The 16973-nt window shown below is 40.6% G+C and overlaps 1 protein-coding gene across 1 annotated transcript in view; it reads left to right on the top strand.

The window, feature by feature from the left end:
* The window catches only part of lama2 (laminin, alpha 2), a 323797-nt gene that overhangs the window by 87930 nt on the left and 218894 nt on the right, over positions 1-16973 (top strand). The window contains exon 4 of the mRNA XM_055636370.1: positions 15842-16084. Within this exon, the coding sequence (XP_055492345.1) occupies positions 15842-16084 (243 nt within the window). The remainder of the gene's footprint in view (positions 1-15841; positions 16085-16973) is intronic.

The raw sequence follows: 16973 nt of genomic DNA, 5'->3' as shown, positions 1-16973 counted from the left end.
TTGCAAGTTTGTTGTGGGGCAAAAACAGCTGTAGATATATTTTGTACTGGGTGAAAATGTGTTTTTAATTGGTGCATTTAATTTTAGTAGATCTCTGACTTTTATCAAAAGAACCATTTCAACCAAGTGATTCACCCAATCAAGTTATTCAGTCCAAATAACAGATTTAAGAGAAGAGAGATTGCCACCAGATTTTAATAACTCATGTCCAACCCAACTGGAAAATCAGTGCACTCAATTATAATCTATATTACTAAAAGTCTGATCTTGACCACTTCCTGTTGTTCTGTATATTGATTTTAGAAACAACACTGCCACTTACGGCTGTGATTTTTATCCATCTTACAGAGTCCCCCTCCGCTGCGCAGGACAAGAGGATTTTTCCCATCGATTAAAAATAAAAGAGTTATTAGTGTTTATAAAATGTTGCGATTCTCTCTCCTGAAGACCACGCCCCCTTCCGGTTGAGCGTCTGAATCAGCTCAATGTTGAAATGTTGAGCGCCTCAATCAGTCTCTGCAAGATGGGGGAGCGAGAGGGTCATGTCTCTCAGTATGAGCTTTGAATAACACTGAACACATGTCTACTAAACTGTGAGTGGTTTTACTGACCTGTCAGTGCCCTTAATGTGGTTTGAAAGTATAGTTTGGAAATGCTAAAGCTGTGTTGCCTTTGGTTTGGAAGTGCGAAAAAGTATAGTTTGGAAGTGCTAAAGCTGTATTATCTTTGGTTTGGAAATGCTAAAGCTGTGTTGCCTTTGGTTTGGAAATGCTAAAGCTGTGTTGCCTAATTAAAGTTGCCTTGCCTAATTAAAGTTACCTTGCCTAGTTAAATTTGCCTTGCCCAATTAAAGTTGTCTTGCCTTCTATATAATTAAAAGTCTAATCTTGACCACTTCCTGTTTGGGCTATATATTGATTTTTGTCTTTAGTTGCCTTGCACCCTACTTGAAGTGGTAAGAAACTGCACTTGAATTTGGTGGCCTTGCACCCTGCTTGAAATGGAATTTCAAGGAATAGCCCTGAGTCAACTGCCAGCCCACCAGCCATGAGTGAATGAGCTGCCAGCACAACAGGTTTGAGTGACCGAGCTGCCAGCCCAAGAATCCATTCAGATCACAGTGTCCATACTAACCCCCTGGAAACCAGTCCCTTCGGTCCACAACACCCATACTAGCATTCCAGATACCCCCCCCCCCCACATTGGTGGAGAGGTGGAATATTGCGTTGGGGGACCAGCCCTCCCATGTGGTGCTGGGACCCAACGGGTTCCACTTAGTCTAGTTATTGCTAAAGATAGACACAAAGCTGAAGTAACTTAGCAGGTCAGGCAGCATCTCTGAAGAGAAGGAATTGGTGACGTTTCGGGTCGAGACCCTTCTTCAAACGTCATCCATTCCTTCCTTGCAGAGGTGCTGCCTGTCCTGCTAAGTTACTCCAGCTTTTTGTGTCTATCTTCGGTTTAAGTCAGCATCTGCAGTTCCTTCCTACACATACTATAATTATTGCTAGATCTTACTGGTCCATGATCTAGTTTACACCGTTCCCTCAAATGTTTCAAAACAACAAATTTAAAAGTAATGAAAGTAATTTTATTTTGTTATATGAGCACCTGCTTCAACTATGTTCCTATCTTTATGACATGTTCTACACACTTTTCAATGTTAATTTAAAAACAGGCGTTTCTTGATATAATATATATGAGAATTTCACAGTACAGTTGTCTTCTCTGCAAGCTTAATGACATGAGGCTTAGGTGAAGGTAGTTCCCTCAAACTGAGGTAAATCTGCTGTAGATTTACCAGGAAATCTATGCTACAGATGTTGCCACGTTCTTTGTCATGGTCAGTATGTATCATCACCATTGCTGCTACAAAATCTGGAGCAATAGTTAATGCCTTTATTTCAAATGAAAATACATAGATTTGTTATTTTAATATACACAGAGGTTTCAAATGAATATGTTAATCAAAGTTGAAAGAATAGTACTCCAAGAAATTTGAACACCTCATTTGTCACACACAGTAGTTCATCTGAAATCCATCAGAAGCAGAGGCTATGGACATTTTCTTCCCTATTGCTAAGGTCATTTTTATTAATTACAATCAGAGACTAAAGTGAATTTTCCAAGTATTCGTGATCTAACAGGAGCCCACCTAATGCATTAATCTATTTTGTTGAAGAATTTCACACTATATTTTTGAGTATGATTCTGGAGCTATTGGTGAAAACAAAAGATGGTGCATAAAACTGAATATATTTCTCATGGCTCGCTTGTCTTCAACAGTAAAGTTGAACATGGAAACTGTAAGTGTTTGGAAATTGATAGGCAACTGACAGATTTTTCTAGCTGACAGGATGCAATCGAAGTGAAATCTAAGAAAATTGCACGTCAACTTAAGCATAAATCACTTTTGTATTGACAGCATATGACAACTTGAAATGTCACTCAATCTTTTCTCATCAATACTTTTTTCCTTTGTACAACTTTAGAAGGGTATTTCTAACTCAACGTTCTTTGAATGCTAGTTGCCACTGTAATGCAGTGTAATGTTTTGTATTGTTCAATAATTAGACTTAATCAAAATTTCATTCATATCATATCAATATGTAACACAATCTAATTTTTAAAGTTTTGTGGTGGCATAATAATTTATCAGGAAATTATGTATATGTGTGTATTTGTGCAGAATCAATATTTTTTCAACTTCAAATTAATAACTTCTTCTCTGGCATTGAAAAAAAACATTTACTTTCCTGAATTACAGGCCATTAGCACACCATTTCCAAAATAAAGCTGGCAAATGACTTGCTACCATTCGACCATTTTGCCTGGGGTGATTCTGTTATTGATCATTAGAATGATTTTACTGTTGGTTTTTTTCCTTGAACTTTCATTCTTCCATCTGGATACAAGTTTTTTCTTCCTAGAGGTTCTGTCCTAATTGATTAACCAAGACTGGAAACTTGCTATGTGGTGAAATACAGATGGTAACTAGTTCTACTTTATTGTTCAGTGTTTGGTGCTTTAGTTTTGATTTTAGTTTTAGTTTAGTTTAATTTTGCATGCTTACCTCAATGAACAACAATGCAAATGTAACGTACTATCAAACATATAAATAAAATTTCAATATATGTCATGTATTATATATCTTGGCCTGTAAAACAGTGAGGGTAACAATTGAAACTTACAGAATAATGAAAGGCATAGATAGAGTGGATGTGGAAAGGATGTTTCCACTGGTAGGAGAGTCTAGGACTAGAGGTCGTAGCCTCAGAATTAAAGGGCGTTCTTTTAGTAAGGAGATGAGAATGAACTTATTTAGCCAGAGGGTAGTTAATCATTGCCACAGGGCTCTGGAGGCCATGTTAGTGGATATTTTTAAGGCAGAGAGACAAATTCTTGATTAGAACGGGTGTCAAGTGTTATGGGGAGAAGGCTGGAAAATGGGATTAGGAGGCAGAGATCAGCCATGATTGAATGGCGGAGTAGACTCGATGGGCCGAATGGCCTAATTCTACTCCTATAACTTTTGAACGTGAACATGTGAATTTGTAAATACAACAAAGCAAAAAGTGAAAATAGGTTAGAATAGATTATTTACCACCACAGGGTACTAAATTGCTGTTTGAGGTTAAAATCCTTGACAATAAACTAAAATAAAGGCCAGGAATATTAATTGACTTCTTGGAATAAGGAGATGGTAAATTCTAAAGAAAAGAAGCACATTTATTTCTTGGAAATAATTTATCAGAAAATTATCCTTATTGAGAATAAATGCTACATTATCCTAAAGTTGCCAGAATATGGAACTTTATTTAAAGGAAAATAACATTATCTATTAACATCTTACATTTATGGGCCTCACATATCCCTGTAGAACTTTAACAGTGGCACTTCAGTTATTGTTCCTCAAAAAGAGAATTTCAAATAGAATAGTTTTCTAACTATAGTGGGCATATTGCCCATAGAGCACAAAGCTAAATATTCAAGCAGACAGTGCATATAATTTTCAGACCATTATTTCATGAGCACTGGAATTTAAGCTATGTACTCCAACTGGAGAAGGTTCAGCTGCAAAAAAAAACAAAGTTCATAAATTCCTTTTGTGCACATTTTGCTTTGTGAAAGAAAGCTGATGTAATGTTAATTTTAATTTGAAATTTATAGCATGCCAATTAACTTCTTGAAATGTGTGTCTCCATAATTTCTGTAAGGTACAATAGGGATGTAAATCTCTAACATAAAAAAAGCTCCATATATCCATTACTGGCTTGCAACAAGAAACAGGTGCAAGCACTGAATTGGTTAAAACTTATGTTGATTTTTGAATGCATGATATAGCTAGCAGTACTGGATAGAATACTGGGAGCAGAACAAAATAGGAACAGGAGTTACACACTCAGCCCCTCAAGCCTGCCCTCAAGCCTGATTAATATGATCATGGTTCATCTGTCCCAGGCCTCATTGTCCTGTGCCAGGTATCCATGGCCCATTAATATCAATTACTAAGAATGGAGGGACAAGAATTGATTCATGTGGTACTTTGTTGCTTAATTCCATCCTAAATGGGGAATGTCGTATCAGCTCTTTGGACTCCATGGATCTGAAAATCTGCTGGGTTTCTGAGCCCCTGAAAAGGTGTCAAAGGTTGTTAGGTGTTTTGGACAGGATGCTAAAGAAGACAATTAAAAAAAAATTGTAGACACAAGAAACTGGAAATGCAGTTTAATAAAACAAATAAACCAAACAAAAAACACAAAGTGTTGGGGTAATTCGGTAGCCCATCAGCATCACTGGAAGATGTGGCTAGGTGGCATTTAGGGTTGGGACTTATTCAGACTAATTGTAGTAGTGGGGAAGAAAGCTGAAAAAGAGGTAGGGCAGAACGAAGCCTGGCAAGTGATAGATGGATGCAGGTGAGGTAAGGGGGGAGAGGGGGGGTTATAGCTTCTTCTGTGGTATATTCAACTGTTAATAGTGAGTTTAGAAATCGCAGTATCTACAAAAATGGCTGCATCTATTGCAATTTGTGTTTCTGATCCTAAGTGCAATTACAGATGGGCAGGTGTGTTCAAATGAGGCGAGAAGTGATTTAATAATATCGATGCAGATTGCTTCAAGAAGTATAGGGAAGTTGGGAAAACATTTCTGTTGGGACATAAATGTCAAAGTTTTTGTATAAAAGAATTTCTATAGGATACATTTCTCACTTGTTGGCGAGGTTTTAAAACCTGACCTTCTCCCAAGGGGCAATTGCTTTAGTGGAAATATGAACATGCAATTTATTTGACAAATCCAAAATAACAACTCTTCAGGATTTTTCGAGGTGCTAATTAGCCACTCAACTGACTTAACTACGGAAATGTTTCTTGAACAAGCTGTGAATAGAGTGAATAGTATTTATGTTGTGTATTAATGCAGTAAAATTCCCCAATGCTCTGTGTACAATGAAAGTCTTTGTTGATTTACATTTAGAATTGGTAAACTAAAATTATCATAAATATTACCAGCCAAATTACTCAAATAACTTCATCACATAGTTTCTTTCTGACATATCTCTACATAATTAAAAAGAAACTCAACAATACAAGTACCTTTGTAGACACAAAAGACTGCAGATGCTTGAATCCAGAGCTAAACACAAACTGCTAGAGGAACTCACTGGGTCATGCAGAGGGAAATAGACAGGCATTGTTTTGGATCATGACCTTTCCACTTGACTGAAAGAGTGGAGGGTAGATGACCAAAATAAAGAGGTGGGGATATGGGCAAGAGCTGGCACATGATAGGTGGAGGAGTGGAATGGTGAATGGAAGCAGGAAGTGGAGAATGGGGTGGAGATAACATCAGGGACAGGGATGGGGTGGAAGTAATCGGGCACTGCAGATGATGGAACCTGATGAGAAAGGAAGGTAGTGTACGGGACTAAAGAAGGGAGGTGAGGTGGACAGATGGGGACAATAGGGGAAAGGATGTGATAGGAGTGTGTGGGTGATGGGCAGATAGACTGGGACCCTGAAGGCATGAGCATTGAATTCTCTCATTTTCAGGTAACCTTCCCCTTGGCCCCTCTTTCCACCCAGATACTCCCATACATAGCCTTCTTTCAATGTATATTTGTATACATTGTGTATGAAGCAAAGAATCTCACTGTGCCTAGTCACATGTGACAATAAAGTATTCTTATTCCTATTCCTTCCTTTCCCAAAACCACTCACCCAGCTTCTTCCTCACCCATTTTCCCCACCCATGACCTACATACTCTTCCCACCTGGTCTCCTTCCCCTGATGTTCCTATCTACACAGCTGATTTTCTTATTTATTTCCTTCCCTATCAGACTCCATTGGCTATATCCATCATTCACATCCCAGCCTCTACTGTCCTCTCCTTACTTGACCCCATTCACCAATCCACCCCTTCTTACATGGATCCACTTATCCTGTGCTAGTTCTTGTCCAATGCCCATCTGGCTAGTTCCTGTCCACTTTTTAGTGCATATGAAAGATCCTGATTTGAAATGTCGACTGTGCATTTCCCTCCACATATACTGCCTGATCTGCTGAGTCCTCCAGCAGTTGGTATTTTGCTCCTGTGAAGACCTGCCCTTCACAAAGCCATGCTGACTTTGGGCTATTTTATCGTGAACTGCTCAGTACTCCACAACATCATCCTTTATATTGGACTCTAAAATCTTACCAAGCACCGAAGTCAGACTAACCAGCCTATAGTTCACACTATTCTGCTCTGCTCCCTTCTTGTGCAGCGGGGTAATATTGGCAATTTTCCAATCATCTTGGACTTCTCCTGTTTCCAGTGATTCTTGAAATATCGCTGTCAATGCCTTCACAATCTCTAAAGCCATCTCTTTCAGAACCCTAAGATGCAGTCTATCTGGTCCAGGTGACTTATCCACCTTCAGCCCTTTCAGGTTCCCAAGCACCTTCTCCCTAGTAATAGCCACTCCACTAACTTCCACACCTTGACTCCTTGAATTTCAGGCACTGTGAAGACTGATGCAAAAAGGTTATTCAACTCCTCTGCCAACTCTTTATTCCCCATTATTACTTCTCCTGCATCATTCCGCTCTTGCCTTTCTCTTACTCTTTAAATAACTGAAGAAATATTATTGGCTAGCTTACCTCCGTATTTCATCTTTTCTCCCCATATTGCCTTTTTAGTTTCCTTCCGTTGTTCCTTGAAAGCTTCCCAATCCACTGGCTCCCCACTAATCTTAGCTATGTTACATGCCTTCTCTTTTAGTTTTATACTGCCCTTGACCTCCCTTGTCAGCGACGATCACCTCTTTCTCCCCCTAGAATCTGTATTAATCTTTGGAATGAAAAGATCCTGCATCTTGCGGAATATTCCCAGGAAATTCCTGCTATTGCTGTTCCACCATCATCCCTGCTAGGGTCCTTTTCCAGTCAACTTTGGGCAGCTCCTCCCTTATGCCTCTGTAGTCCCCTTTGCTCAGCTACAATACCGACATATCTGATTTCACCTTCTCCGTCTCCAAATTGCAGATTAAAACTTCTTATGTTGTGGTCGCTACCTCCTAATGGTTCCTTTACCTCGAGTTCCCTTATTTGTGACAAAGTGCACTTTACATGTCTTCCACAGAAGTAATAGATAGTAGCTAAAGTAATAATATTAAAGCAAGGTTGATACATTGGGTTTTGCTAGCCAAGTATTTTAAGGGATATGGGATACATTTCAGATAGATGTAGATGTACAATTTGGCCTTGATCACGTTGAATAGGGGAACAGCCTTCAGCGGGCGGCTTAGTGATTTGCTGCTGTTCCAACAATGCTGTTCTGTAAGAAGGGCCTTGACCCATCAGTCTGAGGAAGGGTCTCGACCCGAAACATCGCCTATTCCTTCTCTCCGTAGATGCTGCCTCACCCGCTGAGTTCCTCCAGCATTTTTGTCCACCTTCGATTTTTCCAGCATCTGCAGTTCTTTCTTAAACTGTTCTGAAAGAAATCAATTTACCAATAAATGTCATTGGTTTTTGTTGGAAACACCTGTTTTGGCACTAAACTTCAGTCGGCAATTTTACTTGACCTTGCATTTGGGGAATTTGCAACAGCAGCTGGCTAATTGTGTCTCCAATGAGTATGGGCTGGTGTTTTTGAGGGATTGAGAGAGTTTAGCATTTTTCTGGAATTGCGATTAGAGTCGAGCAGACTTGTGCAAAAAGAGCACCCAGAAAATGAGACAGCCATGTTATTGATTTGATGTGTTCCATTTGGCACCAAGTTTTCAGAATATTAATAACTATTACCCTCCTGTCTTTGTCATTTTGCAGCACTTTTTCCTTTTTACATTCTCCTGTGCTTCCATGTCAATTCCATCATTAACAATGTCTTCAAGCAATTTAGAATGAATTACTTCCTTCTGCACGTAGCATAGGCAAACTATCCTTTAGTGCAGTGATACAATTTATCCAACCTTTACATACAAATTCAACAAATTACTTTAATGACATTTTCATGTCAAATGCTTAAAACTGTTTAATCGCGAAATAAAAAATATTGCACATTTGGAATAAAAACAGAAAAGGCTGAAATCCAGCTTGAACTGTGGAGCATTTTGCATTTTTTATTCAACTATATATTATATTATTATCAAGGAAATCATTAATGAGGAATACTTTTATCACTGCAATTTTTAAGAGATAAATGAGGATTCAATAGATTCTAAGAAAGATTCCTTGGCCTATTCTGTGGAATCAACAACGTATGACATATAATCTCAGTTTACAAACGTCAACAAGGAATCGCAGATGAATTTGTCACTTATCATAAATCTTCTTCTTGTATATGGCGTGCACAGCCTAAAGTTGTAGGACAACTTGTTCTATTTGATCTTATTTGGTTGTGCACGCCAGGTTGATTGCATTCGTTGAAACAGGGCGGACCACGTGAAGGTTGCAATCTCCCACCCCACTTATCATAAATGACAAGGGCTAATAAGGATAGTCAGCATGGTTTTGTATGTGGGAGATCATGACACACAAATCTGAGGTTTTTGAATTTTATTTTGAGTTTTTTGATTATGTAACCAAAAAGGTTGATGAGGGCAGAGCTGCAGACACATATATGAATTTCAACAGGGTATTTGACAAGGTTCCTTATGGTCAGCTATGCTGGAAGGTTAAATTACCTGAGATCCAAGTAGGGTGAGCCAACTGGATAGAAAATTGGCTTGGATGGAAGCAGGGGGTGATGGTGGAAGGTTGGTTTTTGGACTGGAGGCCTACATCAATGATTTGAATGAGAACGTAAAAGGCATGATTAGTACGTTTGCAGATGACAGGTGGTATTGTAGGTAGTAATGATGATTGTCAAAAATTGCAGCAGGATCTTGTTTGGTTGGGCTGGTGGGTTGAGGAATGGTTAATAGAGTTTAATACAGATAAGGGTGATGTTGCATTTCGTGAAGTCTAACCAGGGCAGGACCTATGCAGTGAATGGCAGGACTCTGGGGAGTGTTGTAGAGCAGAGGGATCTGGGAACATAGCTACATAGTTCCTTCACAGGTAGATAAGGTGGTCGAGAAGGATTTAGGCACAGTGTCATACATATTGAGCGTAGAAGGTGGAACATTATGTTACAGTTGCATAGGACATCCGTGAGGCCATCTTTTGAATATTGTGTTCAGTTTTGGTTATAGGAGGGATATTGTTAAGCTGAAAAAAATGCAGAGCAGATTTACAAGGATGTTGCCAGCAGTCGAGGGCCTGAACTATGGGGAGAGGTTGAGTGGGCTAGGACTTTAGGCCTTGGATCACAGTATTATGACGGATGATCTTATATAGGTGTATAAGATTATGAGAGGAATATATAGGATAAATGCACAATCTTTTACCAAGAGTAAAGGGCCTGTCCCACCAGCATGCGATTGCATGCGTCTAGCGCGACCAAACGTGGTAGCTTTAGGCATACGGCCTCGCGGCGCTGGTCCCATTTCGATCGGCGGAGGCGTATGGAGTTGTGCGGGGATGGTCCCGACATCGCGCGGGGCTCCAAAAATCTTGCACTGTCCGAAAATCCCGCGCGACAACGGCCTGTTGGCCCGCAGCCGCATTCAGGCCATACGCAGCGTCTCGACGGGAGTACGCAGCGTCTCGACGTCGTACGCAGCATCTCGACGCCATACGCAGCGTCTTTATGGCGTACGCCTAGCGCGTGGCGTTGCGTGATGACGTCACCGCCCGACGCCGTGCGACGTCCAAATTCAGTCGGCCCGCCTCCTGCCCAGCTGATTGGTGAGTATGATGTCGGGACCAGCCCCGCAAAACTCCAGATGACTCCGCGGTTGGATGTGGGACCGGCCCCGTGAGGCCGTACGCCTCAAGCCACCATGTTTGGTCGCGCTAGAAGCATGCAATCGCATTCTGGTGGGACAGGCCCTTAAGGGAATTAAGGCTCAAAGGACAGAGGTTTAAGGTAAGATGAAAAAGATTTTACAGGAATCTGAGGGGCAACTTTTTTACACGTGTTGGTGGGTATATGAAATGAGCTGCCAAAGGAGGTAGTTGAGGCAGGGATGTTTAAACATTTAAAAAACATTTGGACAGGCACATGGATAGGATAGGTTTAGAAGGATATGGGTCAAACACAGACAGGTGGGACTAGCGTAGATGGGGCATGTTGGTCTGCATGGACAAGTGAGGCTGAAGAGCCTGTTTACAGGCTGTATGACTATCACTCTATGGAATCTGGTAATCGGCCATAGAAGCAGAAAATGCTGCAAATACTAAGTAGGTTAGGGAGGGCCTCTGGGGTGTGAACAGTTAACGTCTCAAATCATTATCCTTTCATCGGAACTTGTCTGAAGTGAAACCTCTTATAATTCAATCCACATTCTGCTCAATCATTTGAAGGAAGCAAGGATGCTCTGAAACCCTCAAGCTGGGGTACCATTACTTCATGCTGTTCATGTAAACTGCAACATTCTGTACAAAGCATGTTCTTGAAAAGCCCGTATGGGCTGGAACTCTCAAATCACAAATATCTGTGAGGTAAAATTATACAATTCAAACAGAAGGTTATGAACCAAGAATGAAGGCATGGAAATCACAAATTAGATAATTGAAATGGGCATGTTTTTTGCAACTGTGAAATTGCTAATTTTGTTTTAACATTTGAAATTTCTGTTCCTAAACAGAAAATATTTGAAAATGTATTTTGATGGGTTAATCAAGAAACATGAAGGTGAAATGTTGGTTTTACAATTGATTGTACATTTCATAAATACCTTTCTAATATATAAATTTAACATCAGCAGTATGTTTTACACCACAATAAGCAGCATATAACTGTTAAACAGATGTGCATTCAGTGTGGAGTGCACTATCAATAATAGAAAGAACAGGGAAAGATAATATCAACTCCAGAGACTTAAATATTTGAAACTGACAGCAAAAATTAGAGTCAAGAGTTGAGCATGTTTTATTGTCATATGTACCAGAACGGAACAATAAAATTCTTACTTGCAGCAGCAGTCGCACGACAGGTTTGAAAACACAGTATTCAACAGATAATATAATAAAAAAAACAATAAAATATAATAGACATTGATTTTTAAATCTATATATTTTGTACCAATATAGTGCAAAATCAAAGCAATGCCTAAAGTCCCTATTGCAATCCAGGCAGTTCGCAGTTTGGAGTTTAGTTGGAGTTCGCAGTGTTCAATAGCTTGATGGTTGTTGGGAAGTGTTAAAGTTTGTTTTACCTTCCATAGACAACCAGACACAAATCAAGTAAAGCAAGTTTCTTTTATTCGCTAGCATGAGTTGACGGTAGCTTAGGGATGACAGATTACATTCCTTCAGCTCCCTCGTGGTCCAACTCAACTCAAACAAAGGAAAGACACCGTTATTATACTAATATCTTATCAGGAAACACACCTCCCATGTTCGTATATGGCATGACTGACAGGCTCTGCAGCCTCTTAGAACACAAGAAAAGCTAAGAAAAGCTATATTTACATCAGGCTTATCCGATAACAAGTTATTACTTGTCTTTGCAATGTCAGCAGTACACTGCTATCTTGGCACAGTCTCCTTCTTTTAGCCTTCACAAAAGCATGTTTTCTTATAGTGTTTCCATTTTATGATAGTACTTGAAAAGACAGCCTAGCCTACATTTTGTGTACTACATTAATTTTGACTGTGCTAACTCTTTCATTCCCTCCTTTTATCATAACATGATAACATTCAATGTCCTCGGTAGGTACACAAAGGTCGCAAGCATATAATAATATAATAAACAAACAAAAAATATAATAGACATTTTTTATATCTATATATTTTGCACCAATATAGTGCAAAATCAAAGTTATGCCTAAAGTCCCTATTGCAATTTAGGCAGTTTGTAGTTTGGCGTTTAGTTGGAGTTTAGTTCGAATTCGTAGTGTTCAATAGCTTGATGGTTGTTGGGAAGAAGCTGTTTCTGAACCTAGACCTTACAGTTTTTAGAGTCCACTGCCTACAGGAGCAAAGTGAGAGAGTGGCCAGGGTGATGTATGTCCTTGATGATGTTGGCTGCTTTTTAAGACTGAACAGCCAGGATAACCCAAAGACCACCACTATGCCCTCTTCATGCCCAAAGACCACCACCATGCCCTCTTCATGCCCAAAGACCACCACCATGCCCTCTTCATGCCCAAAGACCACCACCATGCACTCTTCATGCCCAAAGCTGAGCAGCCAGGATAATCCTGAGACCAACAGCGCCACCTCTTGAGGCAAGGGTAAAATGCAGGGGAAAGCCTGAGATTGCCATGCCTCCTCATTCGAAGACCAGGACTGAGCTGCCGGGACAAGCCTGAGATCGCCAGCGTCATCTCACATGTTCATTGACAGCAAGGGATAGCGCCCCCATGTGGTTCTGGACTTTCCTACCACCATAAATGAAATATATATGTGAATTCACCCGACTCCGGTTGTCAGTGTGGTCACCTCCAAATCCGGCATCATCTCCAATGCCACAGGATGTAAAAATAAATAATATTGGTAAAATAAAACAAAGAGATTCAAAATTATATTTTGGCTTTAGAGATATAGCATGGAAACAAGCCCCTTTTTTTGGTTTAGTTTTTAGTTTAGAGATACAGCATGAAACAGGCCCTTCGGCCCACCAAGTCCGCACCAACCAGTGATCCCCATATGCTAACACTATCCTATACACATAAGGGACAACTTACACTTATACCAAGCGTACATGCCCAGCCAATTAACCAACAAACCTGTACGTCTTTGGAGTCTGGGAGGAAACCGAAGATCTCGGAGAAAAACTATGCGGTCATGGGGAGAACGTACAAACTCTGTACAGCCAGCACCCTTAGTTGGGATCGAACCCAGATCTCCGGCGCTGTAAGGCAGCAACACTACTGCTTTGCCACCATGTCACCCTATTCTCCAGATACTGCTAGGCCCGTTGAGTTACTCCAGCTCTTTGTCTTTTTTTGTAAACCAGCATCTACAGTTCCTTGTGTTACCAAGTAAAACTTTCCTGTTCATCGCGCTTGTGTCTGATATAATATAGTTAATATTACATTTACTATGCCTATCTAGATCCATGCCAGTTTAGTTTAGTTTAGAGATACAGCTTTGAAACGGGGCCTTTCGGCACACCGAGTCCGCACCGACCAGCGATCCGTGCACACCCAGCCCTATCTTACACACCAGGGACAATTTACAATTTTTACTGAAGCCAATTAACCTATAAAATCGTAGGTCCTTGGAATGTGGGAGGAAACCGGAGCACTCGGAGAAAACCCAGGGGCTCACAGGGAGAACATACAAACTCCGTACAGACAGCACCGTGTCGAACTTTGGTCTCTGGTGCTGTAAGGCAACAACTCTACAGCTGTTGTGGCTTTGCAAGACACATGTCGATCGGATGGTTTACTGGTTTGTATCTCGGCAACAAAGCAGTGAGAAGGCAGCAAATAACTTGCTTTCATGTTGTACTCTTCGACCGACCGATTCCACGCTGACCAGCACTATCCTACAATTTACAATTAACCTACGAACCTGTATGTCTTTTGAGTATGGGAGGAAACTGGAGAACCCAGAGAAAACCCACATGGTCAATAATTCAATAGTGCTCGTCTGTGGGGTCATGGTCCAGGGATAAGTAGGAGGAAGTGTCTGAGAGTTGGAGCATGGCCTCAGACTGGTAGAGATCAGCACGCCAGACTACCTCGGCATCTCCCTTGTCGGCAGATTTGATCAGCCAGTCGGGGTTGTTGCAGAGTGAGTGGAGGGCGATACGTTCAGGGGGGGAGAGGTTAGAGTGAGAAAGGGGGGTGGAGAAGTTGAGGCGGTTGATATCCAAGCCAGTGGAATCAGATTAAATATTTTTTACAAATCATTGTTTTACTTTTTTATCTCATGTTTGAAAAAAAATCTTTCATGAAAATTAGTAGTGTGCAGTTTTATTAACACAGCCAAAAAATATTTTCATCCAAAGAAAACATTATTAGTAAGTGTTGAGACCAATTTTGTATCCTCACAGGAACATGCAACTCCAAAACGCTGATCTTTTAAAGAGTCAAACATGCCAGATATGGATTTATCTTCAAAGTTGAATCTTCCAGTTCATGTCCACTGTTCATAATTGCTGCTGTAATTAACCTTCCTCAGGGTAATATTTTCACTCGAGGACCACTCAAAACCTTATCAATAAATATCTTAGGGAATTATTGTCACTGTTGTCAAAATGTTTCCCCCGCTTAAACTTCAAGCACCTGGCTAGGTTCATTCCCCAATATAATGTTTAGTATGGCCTCCTTCTTCGTTGGGCTATCTACATATTATTTCAAAATATCCTTCTGAATGCATCAAACAAATGTTGCCCAATCTTAGCCCCTTGCACTAAGGAAGGCCCAGATAATATCTGGGAAGTCCAGAACTCCCCATAAATGGCAAAGCAAATGTATGCAGCATGCAATATCATTTTGTTTTCAAAATGGGTCTTTGAGTTCTGAATTCCAGAGCTACAAGATCTTGACTATTAAGGTTGACCTGATTTACATTTGGGGCTGCTCAAAAGGCTTAAAAATGGAGAGGCCAATTAACTTCAGCAGCAGGGGCATAAAAGATAAATTGGACAATATGAATTAGAAGAAGAGCATCAGAATTTGTGTTAAATTTAGTTTATAGCATTGGAATGCAAGTGACTGGCTAGAAATAGATTGGAGTAATCAAGTAATAAAGATGTACCATTTTTTGGCAGCAGAGGGGCTGAGCAGAGTTGAATTGAGTGATGCTACAGAAGTGGCAGTAGGTACATTTTGTGACGATATGGATTGTTAGCTTGGGAATGAATGATGACATCAAAATTACAAAGACTTTTTTAGTTTCAAACTTACTGGAGAAATGGTTGAGTCAGTGATTAGAATACATAGTTAATGTTGGAAAATATTGGCTTTGTTCTTTCATCATTTATATGGGGAGAAATGAAATTGCTTGACTGAACTTATAAACTGAACTTTTGGCAATTGATCAAGTGAATTGTAAAATGATAAAATCAAACCGTCGCCTGGTCAACAAAAGCCATGTAAGCTGAATCGTAATTATTTACTTCAGTGATAATGCTGCACTCTTGTTTGATTTTCTTTGTGATAAGTTTCTGCATAGAAAAATACTGAAGCAGGCATTTAAAGATTGTCAGAATACCACCAAAAAATATATTTAAAGAAAGTTGAACAAAGATGCAAAATGTTACAATATGTTTTGGAACAAGTCACAGATCAATGGTTATTGATTGTATAATTATCAATGGGATTTTGATGGTAATTTAGTTGTTCCCATTTAACAGACGTTCCAGATTGCATACATTATAATAAAAGCTGCTAATTCTCCACGACCTGGGAATTGGATTTTGGAACGCTCAACTGATGGGATCACATTCAAACCATGGCAATACTACGCGATAACTGATACAGAGTGTCTGACCCGCTACAACATTCAGCCTCGGCGAGGCAACCCAACTTATGTAATGGATGATGAAATTATTTGTACCTCATTCTACTCAAAAATCCAACCCCTTGAAAACGGTGAGGTAAGCAAGAAATTAAAAATGAGAATATCCTTTATAAGTTCTCATGTAAATTATCTGCGGTAATGTGCGGAACAGAGGTGAATTCATTGTTCTTGTTGAATTTGTTGTAAGATTAGCAGCGCACAAAGAAACACTGCTTGCCTTGTGACCAACATTGTACTGTTTGTTGGAATTAAATTTAAATATGAGCATTATCAAGCACTTGTGAGGCCACATTTGAAACATTCTGACCAGTTTTGGGTACCATGTCTGACGAAGGGTATGCTGGCATTGGAGAGGTTTCAAAGGAAGTTTACAAGAATGCTCCCAAGGATCATTAGGTTAATGTATGAGGAGTATTTGAGGTTTCTGGGCCTGTACTCAATGGAGTTTAGAAGGATGAGGAGGGATCTCAATGAGTCCTACTGGATAGTGAAAGGCCTAGGTAGAGAGGATGTGCAAAGGAGGAGGAGCCATCTTGGGGAACGGCTGCTAACCAGCAGCCGTCCGTTTAATTCACTTTTTTTTGAAATTTTTAGTAAGTCCTGTGCTTCGTCTGTTGGCGAAATTGACTTTTTAATGTGGGGGGTAGGGGGTAATTATATTTCTAGGTCCCTACCTGGTCGGTGAGGCAGCTTTTTCTCCGGGCTGCCCCGTCGACCCGTCCTCGTGGCCTACCAGCGGGCGTGGAGCGCCGTTTCCTGGCGGGGACCGCCCAGCACCTCGGCTTCGGTGGCGGCACAGCGCTGGAGCGCTATCGCGGAGCGGAGCGGGCGATGTCTTGCCTGGGTCGCCACGCTGGATCGACGCGCTGGAGCTCCGGTGAGCTGTGATCCGAGATCAACACCTCCGGGCTGCGGGTCTGCGGAGCGGAGCGGGCGGCGCCGACTCTAACATCGGGAGCCTGGGA

Source organism: Leucoraja erinacea, chromosome 5, assembly GCF_028641065.1.
Source record: "Leucoraja erinacea ecotype New England chromosome 5, Leri_hhj_1, whole genome shotgun sequence".
Lineage (NCBI taxonomy): Eukaryota > Metazoa > Chordata > Chondrichthyes > Rajiformes > Rajidae > Leucoraja > Leucoraja erinaceus.
The sequence above is the reverse complement of the archived record's forward strand: the minus strand, read 5'-3'. Positions and strand labels throughout refer to the sequence as shown.